Below are 12947 nucleotides of genomic sequence, written 5' to 3'. Positions count from 1 at the left end.
TTGGGAAGGTGTGGGCAAGCTCTGGAGGGGTGTGTTCAGAGGGGGTGTGTCTGTGGTATGAGGGCAGGAGCTGATCCACATGTTAGCAGAAAGGGACAGTCAAAAGAAAAAAGATATTTGGTCAAACTTACCGACATCTGCCTTGACCTCTACATTCTCAAATACAGAACCAGCCAGTGCTACGTGGTCTGGCAGAGAAAGAAGCCATGGCTGCCTCCATGTCTTGGGTGCTTGGAGCTTTTCCATGGTACCAAGAGGAACAGTTTAGTGCAGAACTCAGCCTCCATAAAGGTGAGTACAAGAGGTGCACTCAGATAGAATACAATCAGGTTTTATTTAAGTTCTTTTTTATTTTCCTCCACACTGGCAAAAGTTCCGAGGGAGCCTAAAGTTTTGTAAACATTTTAACTATCCCTCTAACCCACCCCCCACTTTTGAATTTACAAAGCAAAGGAGAGTAGGAGCCCCAATTTTTAATGGTTTCCTCTCCCCTCATGCTATTTGATCCAAAAACTATATACAATTTTGTAGCAGTCTCTGTATAGTTATTATACATGTTTAGAAGGGAGGGAGGCAAGAAGGGATAGGGAGAATGGTGATCCAAAAATAATAAAAATAGAAGCCAAATATAATACTCCAAACCCAAACTGCTCTCAGAGCAACTCCAGCCTTCTTCAGGCAACAATGACAGGAAGCAAAGGTGCTTTTCCAGGGGCTGCCCAGACCATAGCACCTCTCGCACAGGCACAGCTGCCCAATGACTCCAACCCAGTGTGAGTGGCAATTCCAGGTGATGTTCTGTAGGGGTTTGGTGGAGGCAGGAAAAGTATTTGTTTATAAATAGGGCTTGAGTACATTTCTACTTGAAGTTTAAGGTTTTAGGAGGCCATGACCAGAAGCCAGGCCAGGCTTCCCGCTCCCATTTTCGCCCATCCCCTCCAGCCCACTGCATCCTCCTGTATAGTAGATTCCATGGATGAAGGTCTTAAAGATGGACAGGTTCTGTATGTTCTCTTTTCAGAAAAGGCAAACAACTTGCCATCCCAGAATCTTTACACAAAACCTTTTCTGGGCTACAGCAAGACACACACGCAATGCTCTGAGGACCAGATGAAATTCCAGGCTTTTATCGGAAGCAAAAGTTTATCCCTATCCAAAAATGAAATTATACAAATTCATACATATGGTAAAGATTCTAGCTGCCTCTTAAACGAGACAAATTTTCAGCAGAAGGGCCCAAAACAAAATGGTCCTAGTCCTCTGAAGTAAAAATATTTATGGGAAAAATCAGTTTTTGTAAGAAAGAAAAATTAAGAATAGTCTCTCTCCCAGGCCATAGAGCTTCCTTTGTCCAATCAGGTTGGAGTATGCCAGGGGAAATCAGCTTGCTCAGAAGTCACTATCTAACGAAGAAAAACATAAATCCTTTCAGAGAAAGGACGCTCAGAAAGAACAAGTGAGGAGTGTGTAACATCAAACCAATCCAACCTCATCTCAACCCCACTCAGGGCCTCTCTGATGCAATCCCAAAGTAAGCAGTGGCAATGCAACTTTCAGACCGGGAGAGCTCTGACTGCCTGTTGGATACTCGAGTCACAGTCCGTGGGGTGTTTTGTTATTGGCCAATGTCTGTTAACCATTAACTCTCTTCATGATTGCACCAGTTAGACCATTTGCCCTGATGGGGGGAAAAAGAAGAAGAAAAAACAAAATAGAAGAAAAAAAGTGACAAGAGAAAGCAAGCTGCTAATGGCCGATCCCAACACACTTTCTGGGAGACAGTAGATGAAATCACAGCACAGTGAACACATGCTGCCCAAAATCAGCCTTGTTGGGGAGTAATCCCAACTGCCACCCCCAAGACACAGGGTCCAGTCCACTTATCTATAGTCTGAGATGTTCACCAACAAAAATGGATTAAAGAATCTTGGACACAAAGGGCCAGAAGAAAAAGCCTGAGATGATCGGTTCTGTGATTTGTTGCAGTGATAAAGAGTAAATGGTGAGTAAGTGTTGCGTCCAAAGGTGGAGACTCCATAGTCGGCAGACAGGAGAGGGATGGCCAGTCCACTGGCAGGTGCTCAGTAGTCATCCAACGTCTCGATTTCACCCATGTTGAGTCGTTCCGATGATGCATTGACTGAAAATCCTGCAGAAAAAAAACTGGCTATGAGTGACCACACCCAGGCAACCAAGTGGCTCAAATTCTAGGTGGTGAGCTGGAATTTAAGTCTGTGTTTGTTTGTTTGTGAGACAGGGTTTCATTCTGTCACCCAGGCTGGAGTGCAGTGGCGTGATCTCGGCTCACTGCAACCTCCACCTCCTGGGTTCAAGAGATTCTCATGCCATAGCCTCCCAAGTAGCTGGATTACAGGCACATGCCACCATGCCCGGCTCATTTTTTTGTATTTTTAGTAGAGATAGGGTTCCACCATGTTGGCCAGTCTGGTCTTGAACTCCTGACCTCAAATGATCCGCCCGCCTCGGCCTCCTAGAGTGCTGGGATTACAGGCGTCAGCCAACGTGCCTGGCCAGTCTTTTGTTTTTGAGCATACCACAGAAGTATTACAGGGAGACAAAATAAAGATAAAGGTCACAGCAGTAGCTTTCTGTTCTTCCAATGACAGAGATTCTTTATTTTCTTAGGGTTCTGATATAACCTAATTAGGAAAATAAAACAAAATAGCATCACCAATTAAAAAGAACTGCAGGCCGGGTGCGGTGGCTCATGCCTTAATCCCAGCACTTTGGGAGGCCGAGGCAGGTGGATCACGAGGTCAGGAGATCGAGACCATCCTGGCTAACATAGTGAAACCTCGTCTCTACTAAAAATACAAAAAAAAATTTGCTAGGTGTGGTGGTGGGCACCTGCAGTCCCAGCTACTCGGGAAGCTGAGGCAGAAGAATTGCTTGAACCTGGTCAACGGAGCTTGCAGTGAGCCGAGATCACGCCACTGCACTCCAGCCTGGGTGACAGAGCGAGACTCCGTCTCAAAACAAAATACAAAACAAAAAAACCCCTGCAAACCACTGCTTCAGAGAATCAGAGAAAAGAATGGGATGTGAGTGTGTATCAAGGACAGGCTGGGCTGGCCCTGGGGGAAAGTTCATGCAGGAGGTCTACCTTAAAGAGATGGGGGTGGGCAGGGGGGTTACCATGGAGGGTTGTACACACTAAGTTCTTTGTAACTACTTGACCACATAACTTTGAAATCTGAGTGGGATTAATACCCCTTTAAACCTCAACCCACTTTAATGGGAATACTTCTTCCCACCAGTCAAAAACTTTATGAAAGTTCTGGCCCAGAGCTTTTGATACTCAGGGTAAGAGGCTCCAAGGAAGACACACTATTAAGATCCTTAGAGTCCTCGCATATTCTCTTTGCCACAGTAGACAGAGCAAGAAGATTAAAGTACTCTAACTCGATCTACTGTAAATGCATCTGCAAAGGAAAGGATTTCAGTTAGCAATGTCTGATTAACCAAAAGGGAATCTGGTTTAGAAAAAGCAGTACCAGCATACCCATTGAAGGCAATAAGCCGTACTCACAAACACAACTGACAGTTGAAAACCTAATGCTGGCTGGGCACACTGGAGGCCGAGGTGGGTGGATCACTTGAGGCCAGGAGTTAGAGACCAGACTGACCAACATGGCAAAAACCTGTCGCTACTCAAAATACAAAACATTAGCTGGGCGTGGCGCTGCATGCCTGTAATCCCAGCTACTCGGGAAGCTGAGGCACGAGAATCGCTTGAACCCAGGAGGCAGAGATTTTAGTGAGCTGAGATCACATCACTGCACTCCAGCCTGGGCAACAGAGTGAGATCTTGTCTCAAAAAAAAAAAAGAAAAGAAAACCTAATGCCAAATGCCCAATGGTCACATGTATGTAATTTTTCCAAAACTTCTATAATTGGAGGTTGATAAAAATTATGATGAACAATGCCTCTTTAAACTGAGTGACTCCCCAAAAATGTTCCAGTTCCTCTACCTTGAATAAAATCCCAAACTGTTTTAGCTATTTGAATACCAAAAAGTAAACAGGCAATGCCCTTATTCTAAAAGCAGTTCTGTTAATATTAGCTGGGTTTTCTGCAGCCTCTTGTTTCTTAATGTTCAAGTTTTCAAATAAATACACATTTGAAATGTAACAGTAATAAACAAAAATGTCTTACATAAAAATACGTTAATTAACTGACTCAAAAATATCATGATTCAAAAAAATAAACATGCCTATTTATTAACCAAAAAAGCTGTGGTACAAACTGCTTACAAGACCAAATATAGGGAGAAGCTAAGATTCCAAACCCCATCCTGAGTTTGACCCCATCAACTGTGTTCCAATAACCCACAAGTCTTTTTCTTCCCCCTTGAAAATAATGAAAGCCTTAGTGTTTACATATATATACATATATACATATATATGTATTTTTAAAGACAGGGTCTCACTCTGTCTCCCAGGCTGGAGTGCAGTGGTGCGATCTTGGCTCACTGCAACTTCCACCTCCCGGGCTGAAGCGATCCTCCCACCTCAGCCTCCCCAGTAGCTGGGACTACAAGCGTGTGCCACCATACCCAAGTAATTTTTGTAATTTTTGTAGAGACAAGGTTTTGGCATGTAGCCCAGGCTGGTCCCCAACTCCTGGATTCAAGCAATCCGCCCACGGTGGCCTCTCAAAGTGCTGGGATTACAGGCATGAGTCACCGTGCCTGACCCTAATGTTTATGTTTTTAAAGTAACAGTTAATTAGGCAAGTACAAGAACCTAAAGGCCAAACAGTCTATGAAATAAAATACTACTTTATTCTGAGGCAGATTTTTCATTGACTTCATGTGTATCTTAAGAACAGATAAAATGTGATAAAAGGCAATAATGAACTACATGCAAAAGAAGTGGAAGTGTAATTTAAAAGCTAAATTAATTTTACTCATGCAAAGACAGGAAGGGAAAAGTCTGTGGCCAAAAAAAGTTGATTAATACGTTAATTATCAGTCTAGGCTTTTAGCAAACAGACATATTCTCATTTAACTGTTATTTTAAAAACCAGCAAGGTATGCATTCCTCCTTTGGCTGAATGCCATTCTTTATCAAATTCAGCCATTTGATGGAAGGGAAAGTTCTGGGTACCATGAAACCCAAGGCAACACAAACACGGATTCAATCCACTACGCCTGGCTCTAAAGATGACATTCTGTGAGGTTCAGAGCATAGTCTCACTCACATGAGTTCTTTAAGATTTGTGAGGTTGTTCTTATAAGGAAAGTCTGGGGGGAAACTGTATTGTATGTTTATCACATCTGAGTGCAGGTTGCTGATCCACAATGACCACCTGAAGAGCTCTAAAAAAAGAGGAAGCCAGCCGGGCACGGTGGCTCACCCTTATAATCCCAGCACTTTGGCAGGCCAAGGCGGGCAGATCACGAGGTCAGGAGATCAAGATCATCCTGGCCAACATGGTGAAACCCCGTCTCTACTAAAATACAAAAAAATTAGCTGGCGTGGTGGCACGCACCTGTAGTCCCAGCTACTCGGGAGGCTGAGGCAGGGGAAATCACTTGAACCCGGGAGGTGGAGTTTGCCGTGAGCCAAGATTGCGCCACTGCACTCCAGCCTGGCGGCAGAGCAAGACTCCCGTCTCAAAAAAAAAAAAAAAAAAAAGGGGGGGGGGGTGGAGGAGAGGAAGCCTATTGGAGATAGGAGATACCGGAGAATACTGATAATTAAAATGAGGCTGTGGCCCCCTCTGCTGGTTTGTTTTAGAAGCAAAATTCTCTTTCCATCAGTGACTGCTTTTTCAATGAAGACTTCCCATTTTCCCATTTTATGCATGGGGAATGTGTAGCTAATGGATAGTTATTAATTTTTTCTCAGTATACAAATTATATGAAATATGTAAATTAAAAAGTAATAAATGAAAATGAAATGAGTAAGTATAGGACAAAAATGAGCAATTATGACAGGAATTTCCAGAGTGAGGTTTAGGTGAGCAGTAATTTTCATAACCTCAGTGAGTAACCCCAATAATTTGTTCAAAGTTTGTTTTTCTTCCCCTTCAAGGTATATGGATTCCTTAAACTCTACTCCTAGGATGACCTATCTCCCACACCCTTATAGTGAGGTTTTTAAAGTCCCTTCCTTTCTTAGATCTATAAATAGAAGATGAGATCCAAGGGAATATTTAAGTCCAAACGGTCTGACCTCATTTTCAGAGCAACCTTTTCCCTAACAGCCTATCCTCAAGTCCCAAAGCTTCTTAGCTAGAACCCACAGTTAGAATTTAAGGAATGTTTTAAAATCTATTCACCTATTTCCATCCAAATTGGAAAAAATTTCAGACTGCTCCATCCATTCTTAACATCAACTTTTGAGACAAGCAGAGGAAAACAGAATTGTACCAGATCTACAAGTTCCCAAACCCAGCTTTCAGGCACCAATTCTTTGTTATTATTATTTTTAAATAATATTTTAAATATTATTATTTTAAAATTATTATTATTTTTTTGAGACGGAGTCTCACTCTGTCGCACAGGCTGGAGTGCAGTGGCGTGATCTCAGCTCACTGCAACCTCTGCCTCCCAGGCTCAAGCGATTCTCCTGCCTCAGCCTCCCAAGTAGCTGGGATTATAGGCGCCCACCACCATGCCCAGCTATTTTTGTATTTTTACTAGAGATGGGGTTTCACCATGTTGGCCAGCCTGGTCTCCAACTCCTGGCCTCAAGCAATTCACCTGCCTCAGCCTCCCAAAGATCTGGGATTACAGGCGTGAGTCACCACGTCTGGCTTCAGGCACCAATTCTAAAGGACAGTCCTAAAAGTTAGGTTTTACTGTCATGTTGTTTTCACCAGGGCTGGAAGGCTCTGAGGGAAAGAGAGAATCCTACTAAGGGCACAGTAAGGTTACCACCTGCCTCTCACTGTGCGGGGTCTCACGCTCTTCATGATGTCCCACACACATTTCAAACTCAACCCAGTCGACACTCAATTCCCCTCAGCCTATTCCATGTTCCACTGCTTATCATTTCACAGCAAATGGCAACACCATCCATCCATCCTGGTCCCCAAGCCTGAGACCTTTCCACTATTCTTGTCCAGTTAATTCTATCCCCTACATTTCTGAAATCCATCTAACTCCTTTTCATCCCCACTACCAAAACCCTATTCCAAGTCACTGGTATCTTTTACCTAGTCTCTACTGCAGCCTCCTCACTGTTCTGCCCTCCTGACAGGACAACAACCGGAACTTCCATCCTTGCGAATGTATTCTATTGCAGACAACATGGTTTTATAGCCACTAATTTTACATTCACAAATAGAAAATAATTTTAGGGCCGGGCGTGGCGGTTCACACCTGTAATCCCAGCACTTTGGGAGGCCAAGGTGGGCAGATCACCTGAAGTCAGGAGTTCAAGACCAGCCTGGCCAACATGGCAAAAACCCCTCTCTACTAAAAATACAAAAATTAGCCAGGTGTGGCAGCATGTGCCTGTAGTCTCAGCTACTCAGGAGGCTGAGGCAAGAGAATCGCTTGAACCCGGGAGGCAGAGGTTGCAGTGAGCTGAGATCACGCCACTGCACTCCAGCCTGAGCAAGAGTGAGACTCCATCTCAAAGAAAAAGAAAAAGAAAAAAAAAATGTTAGTTTCATCACTGTTGCAAAAAACATGGGCAGCCTATACTGTTTGTTATTCCTGAGACAATATTCCCCATCCTTTCTGCCTTTCTTTCAAAGCCCAAATTCAGATGTCACCTTTTCCGCGAAGCTAGAGTGCAGTGGCATGATCACAGCTCACTGCAGCCTTTAACTCCCAGTCAAGGAATCCCCCTGCCTCATTCTCCCAAGTAGCTGGGACTACAGGTGGGCACCACCATGCCTGTTTCGAAAATTTTTGTAGAGATATGGTCTCGCTACATTACCCCAGCTGGTCTCAAACTCCTGGCCTCTAGTGACCCACCTACCTCAGCTTCCCAAAGTGAGCCACTGTGCCCAGCTTGCCTTGCATGGTCCATAATGCTAGACAAAAATAGCCGTGGGTAACACAGAAGGGTGGAAAGAAAACAGGCCTGCCTTGAAATCCCGGCATCCCATAGCAGAAAGCTATGTAACACTGGGAAATGTTCTGAATCTCTGCGCCTTGGTCTACTCATTACTGGTGAAACTGGGATGTCACCTCATAATGCAAAGTAATTCTGAGAATTATATGATACATAGAGTGATTATGAACATATACTGGTTCTCTTCTTGGAAGACCTGATCGGATTAATGGTCTGCTTTCAATACAAATAAGCATTTAAGTTTTTAACATACTTTTAGTATCATTCATTATTAGCATCATTTTCCAACTAAATTACTAAGGATCCTCCAGGGAAATTCATATTAAATATCAAACAATACTTTAAAGCACCAAACAATACTTTAAAGCACCATACAATATAAGCTGTTATTACATGAGGCACAGCTCCTGCACTGAGATGCCCAGTAAATACTGGCTACTTATTTTGAACCAGTTAAAACATTAGTTATTGATAAAAAGAAATATTTCCCTCCTTGAAAAACAATGCTCCATGGAAACTCACACAGGATAACTGTATCACCTGCACTCCTCCAACACTCAGCTGAGACTAGGACTGTGCTCACCTAATAAACTGGGATCTGCTCGGACCATCTTCTGCTTTTTCTTCTTCTTGCCACTCTGCACAGCCTCAAAATTGGATTGTTGGTTGTTGCTTTGATTGGTCTGAAATACTGAATGGAGTGTACTGTGGTTCATCCCCCACACAGAGTCCTGTGAAATAAGCAGCATGACTGAGATTACACAGCAGATTCAGACTTGGCTCACCCTAGGAAAATGTTTGGTTTGTCCTCACCTTATCAAGAATAAGCTTAAAAGCAGAAAAACAAAAAGCTTTTCATCACATGTTCTAATAATAAAATCAAGAGGGGCCACTGAGCCACCATTTTCCTCTATTTAGACCAAGACATCCCACTCAGGGCTCAGTGCCTCCATAAAGCCTGTCCTGGTTAACTCTGGGTTTCCACCCTGCTGTGACGGCAGAACTTCTCTGGTACATACAGAGTCTATACCAAATGCTAGGAAATGAATACTGCAAATAATCATGAGCAGACCACTGCACCCTAGCAATATACACCTCTCACCTAACCAAGAGCAGAAAGTCTCTTTGTTCCCTGGGCCCCAGGACAGAGAGGACAGGGGTGGCATATTACCAAACAAAGTTAAAGTCGTGTACCTTATTTCTATCAGCAATCCAAGAAAGGATCTGGCCCAAAAATACTGTCTGTATACTTTCTACCAACTGGTTACACTATGAAATTGCCTACTAGCCCTTCACGCCTACTTGTGGCTCTTATTAGCCAATGAGCCGGTTGAAGGCACAGGTGGTAGTAGTGGGGGAGAAGTGGAAAAAGCTCTGTGGAAGGACAAGCCTGGTGTGAGCATGTGTGTATGCATGCGCCCATGGGTGCACGTGCTTATTGGGCTTCCATCTTCCTGTTTTAGCCCACAGAGGAGCCATTTCACAAATGCAAAGAGCCTTCTATATTGCTATATGATGCCTTCTCCTTAAAATATTTTTCCTAGGGCCGGGCGTGGTAGCTCATGCCTGTAATCCCAGCACTTTGGGAGGCTGAGGCGGGCGGATCATGAGGTCGGGAGTTCAAGACCAGCCTGGCCAACACAGTTAAACCCCGTCTCTACTAAAACTAGAAAAAATTAGCCAGGCATGGTGGTGCGTGCCTGTAGTCCCAGCTACTCGGGAGGCTGAGGAAGGAGAATTGCTTGAACCCGGGAGTTGGAGGTTGCAGTGAGCTGAGATCGTGCTACTGCACTCCAGCTTGGGCAACAGAGTGACACTTCGTCTCAAAAAAAAAAAAAATTTGTTTTTCCTAGTGTTTCAGTGTTTACATCTTTCACTTTTCCTTCAATTTATGCCTGTTAGCCCATTACCCAGTCGGATGTTAAATGCCTTGTACTTCTCTGTATCTTCCACATCCTCATCGCAAGTGACCCATAATGAATACTGATTATCTCTAGAATAACAATTACAGGAGTAAAGGACATGAATATCTTTAAGCCCTTCCATGAGCCTTGCCATCTTGTCTTTCAGAAAACTTGTACAATTGAGTCTCACAGATTCCATATTTGTGAATTCACCTACTTGTTAAAATGTATTTGTAATCCCAAAATGAATACTTGTAGTGCTTTTATGGTCATTTTAGAAATACACATACTCAGAGCAAAAAACACGAGATGCTAAAGGCATATATTCCCAGTCAAGGTAGAACAAGGAAACAATGCCTTCTTGTTACAGTTCTCAATACTGCCAACAAGTGCCCTTTTTGTGGTCTATTTAGTGCCATGTTTTCCAAATTTTTGTGCTTTTTGTTAATGATTTCACTTTTTGTTTGTTTGTTTGTTTTTTGAGGCAGTCTCACTCTGTCACCCAGGCTGGAGTGCAGTGGTGTGATCTTGGCTCACTGCAACCTCTGCCTCCCAGGTTCAAGCAATTCTCTTGCCTCAGCCTCCCGAATAGCTGGGACTATAGGAGCACACCACCAAACCTGGCTAATCTTTGTATTTTTCATAGAGACGGTATTTCAACATGTTGGCCAAGCTGGTCTTGAACTCCTGACCTCATGATCCAACTGCCTCGGCCTCCCAAAGTGCTGGGATTACAGACGTAAGCCACCAGATTTCACTGTGTAAAGTGGCCCTCAACTATAGTGCTGAAGAACTGGTTGGTGTTCCTAAGCACAGGAAGGCTGTGAGGTGCCTTAGGAAGAAAATACGTGTGCTGGATAAGCTTCATTTGGGCATGAATAGTAGTGCTATTAGTTGTGAGTTCAATGTTAATGAATCAACATATATTAAATGAGGTGTCTTTAAAAAGACACACACATAAAACAAGGTTATGTACTGATCTGGTGAGAAAAATATTGTGACTAGAGGTTTATGGGAACCTAACCCTATATATCCCCTAGGAGCAATGGTTCAGTATTTGTTCAAATTCAGTGTTCATGGGGACTTTACAGAATATAACTACTGTGAATAATGAGAATCACTGCTGTATTTTTTACATCCCCAACAACAACATGAAATATCTGGCATGCTGCAGTGTTGTCAGTACTCAATACAGTGCATCCTGAACACTGGAGAATTCAACATTTTAAGTTTTAACTTTTCAAAACCAGATCTATGGGTTTAACATGTTGAAATGTGCAATCTAACTATGACACAAATACAAACCAAGAAAAATGGAACTGGTAAACCTAGTGTAAAATGAATGCTTGTACTTGCTATTTGGGAGATACACAAAGGTATCTGGACAAGTCATTTGAAAATATGAAGTCTACACATTTTTTAAAGCGTGGTTATTGGATATACAAAAATGGTACCTTTGTATTAATTTTCATTTCTTGGGTTACTCAACATCTAAAGGTATTAATTCTCAGAGGTACTGCATACACTACACTACTATTTTATACCTGCTGTTGTGGCTGCTGCTGCTGCTGCGGCGGCTGCTGCTGCTGCTGCTGCTGTTGCTGCTGCTGCTGACGCTGCTGGTTGGCTTTCTGTTTGGCACGGCGCTCAAGGAACTGCTTGGCAAACTCCTTGGCCTCAGAAGTATCTCCTAAATAGGCCCTGATATAATCATGGACCTCATAAGGAGATTCTACTTCTTTCAGGAAAGAAACAAATGTGGGAACTGCAAAATGGGAGGGGAGAAGATAAGGGTAACAATGAAATAATGAAAGAGAACATACAAAAATCAGTTTCCATTTTTAATGTATCTTTATACCTAATCAAACATTAATGACAGAAACTTGGTAAGTATGCAGCAATTGTGTTTAAATATTCTTTTATCTACCCTATAGAAATGAAAAAAACACTATAATCACAATATCCATATCACATGTTTAATTTCACTGAATGTTATATTGACTGAAACAGTTACTTGACCAAGGCTGAAGTAACTTGGGGATTCATTCTTTCCTTAAGAATCCCCAAATTCGATCAGTATTTATTAACTCCTATGATATGTGCCAGGCACTACAACATATACTAAAGAAAACAGCTATATCCTCCTGGAACTTTCAATCCACTGAGATTTTTTAGAGAGAAATCAAATGGAAAATGTAAGCAGTGTGTGGTATAGGAGAAAAGCATGAGTATCAGAGTTAGACAAACATGGGTTTAAAACCTGACTCTGAAATTTGCTGGCTGTGTGACCTTGATGAGTTATTTAACCATTCTGAGCCTCTGTTTCCTAATTTATAAAATGGGGATAATATCACCTATCTTGTAAAGGTATCTTTAAAAATCACTGCTAATCAAATAACTGGGATACTACATGTTAACTCCAAGAGAGTGCCTAGTACATGGTAGGTGCTTAATGCATGGCAGCCATTACTGTTATTTAAAATTGTTTTCTCTGTAGACTTTTAAACCATTAGATATTGTTACACTGCTGCAAAGGAACTCTTTAATTCCTTTACTGCTATTTTTCACAGTTTCCTGGCTTTAGACAGGGTATCACAGGTGGACTGCTTCAATTCAGCCTATTAGTTAGGGGAATCCTGACATGTTGACCAGTCTCTCTTCAAACATTCAGGGATGGGAGACAGTTTTGTTTGTAAACAGCTAACCATGAGCAAGTTTTTCTCTAAACTGTGCCAAAGCCTTTTCACTTCCGCACATTGGTCCTAGTTTTATCTCACACAAAATAACTGTACTTGCTTTATCACAATTCCCATTTCCTCCCCCAAAGGTAGAAAGGGAATGATGTCACATCACTTCAGCCATCACTTGTCCAGGTTGACCTTTGTCCCCAGCATGAGAGTTACTTTTTTTAACTTGACATAGCTGGCAATGTTCCCCATAAAATGAACAGTATGGAACTAAGACCTCCTCTGTCCTGTGTATCATTAAG

General features: G+C 42.5%; 1 protein-coding gene across 19 annotated transcripts in view; it reads right to left on the bottom strand.

Moving 5' to 3' along the window:
- Nucleotides 1-315: 315 nt before the first annotated feature.
- The window catches only part of GIGYF2 (GRB10 interacting GYF protein 2), a 161424-nt gene continuing 148792 nt past the window's right edge, over nt 316-12947 (bottom strand). For all 19 annotated transcript variants that reach the window (XM_009238232.4, XM_009238236.4, XM_002812994.6 and 16 more), the window contains 3 exons: nt 11503-11723; nt 8638-8785; nt 316-2149 (listed from right to left, as the gene is read on the bottom strand). In XM_009238232.4, the coding sequence (XP_009236507.2) occupies nt 2082-2149; nt 8638-8785; nt 11503-11723 (437 nt within the window). In that variant the 3' untranslated portion in view covers nt 316-2081. The remainder of the gene's footprint in view (nt 2150-8637; nt 8786-11502; nt 11724-12947) is intronic.

Source organism: Pongo abelii, chromosome 11 (genome assembly GCF_028885655.2).
Source record: "Pongo abelii isolate AG06213 chromosome 11, NHGRI_mPonAbe1-v2.0_pri, whole genome shotgun sequence".
NCBI lineage: Eukaryota > Metazoa > Chordata > Mammalia > Primates > Hominidae > Pongo > Pongo abelii.
The sequence above is the reverse complement of the archived record's forward strand: the minus strand, read 5'-3'. Positions and strand labels throughout refer to the sequence as shown.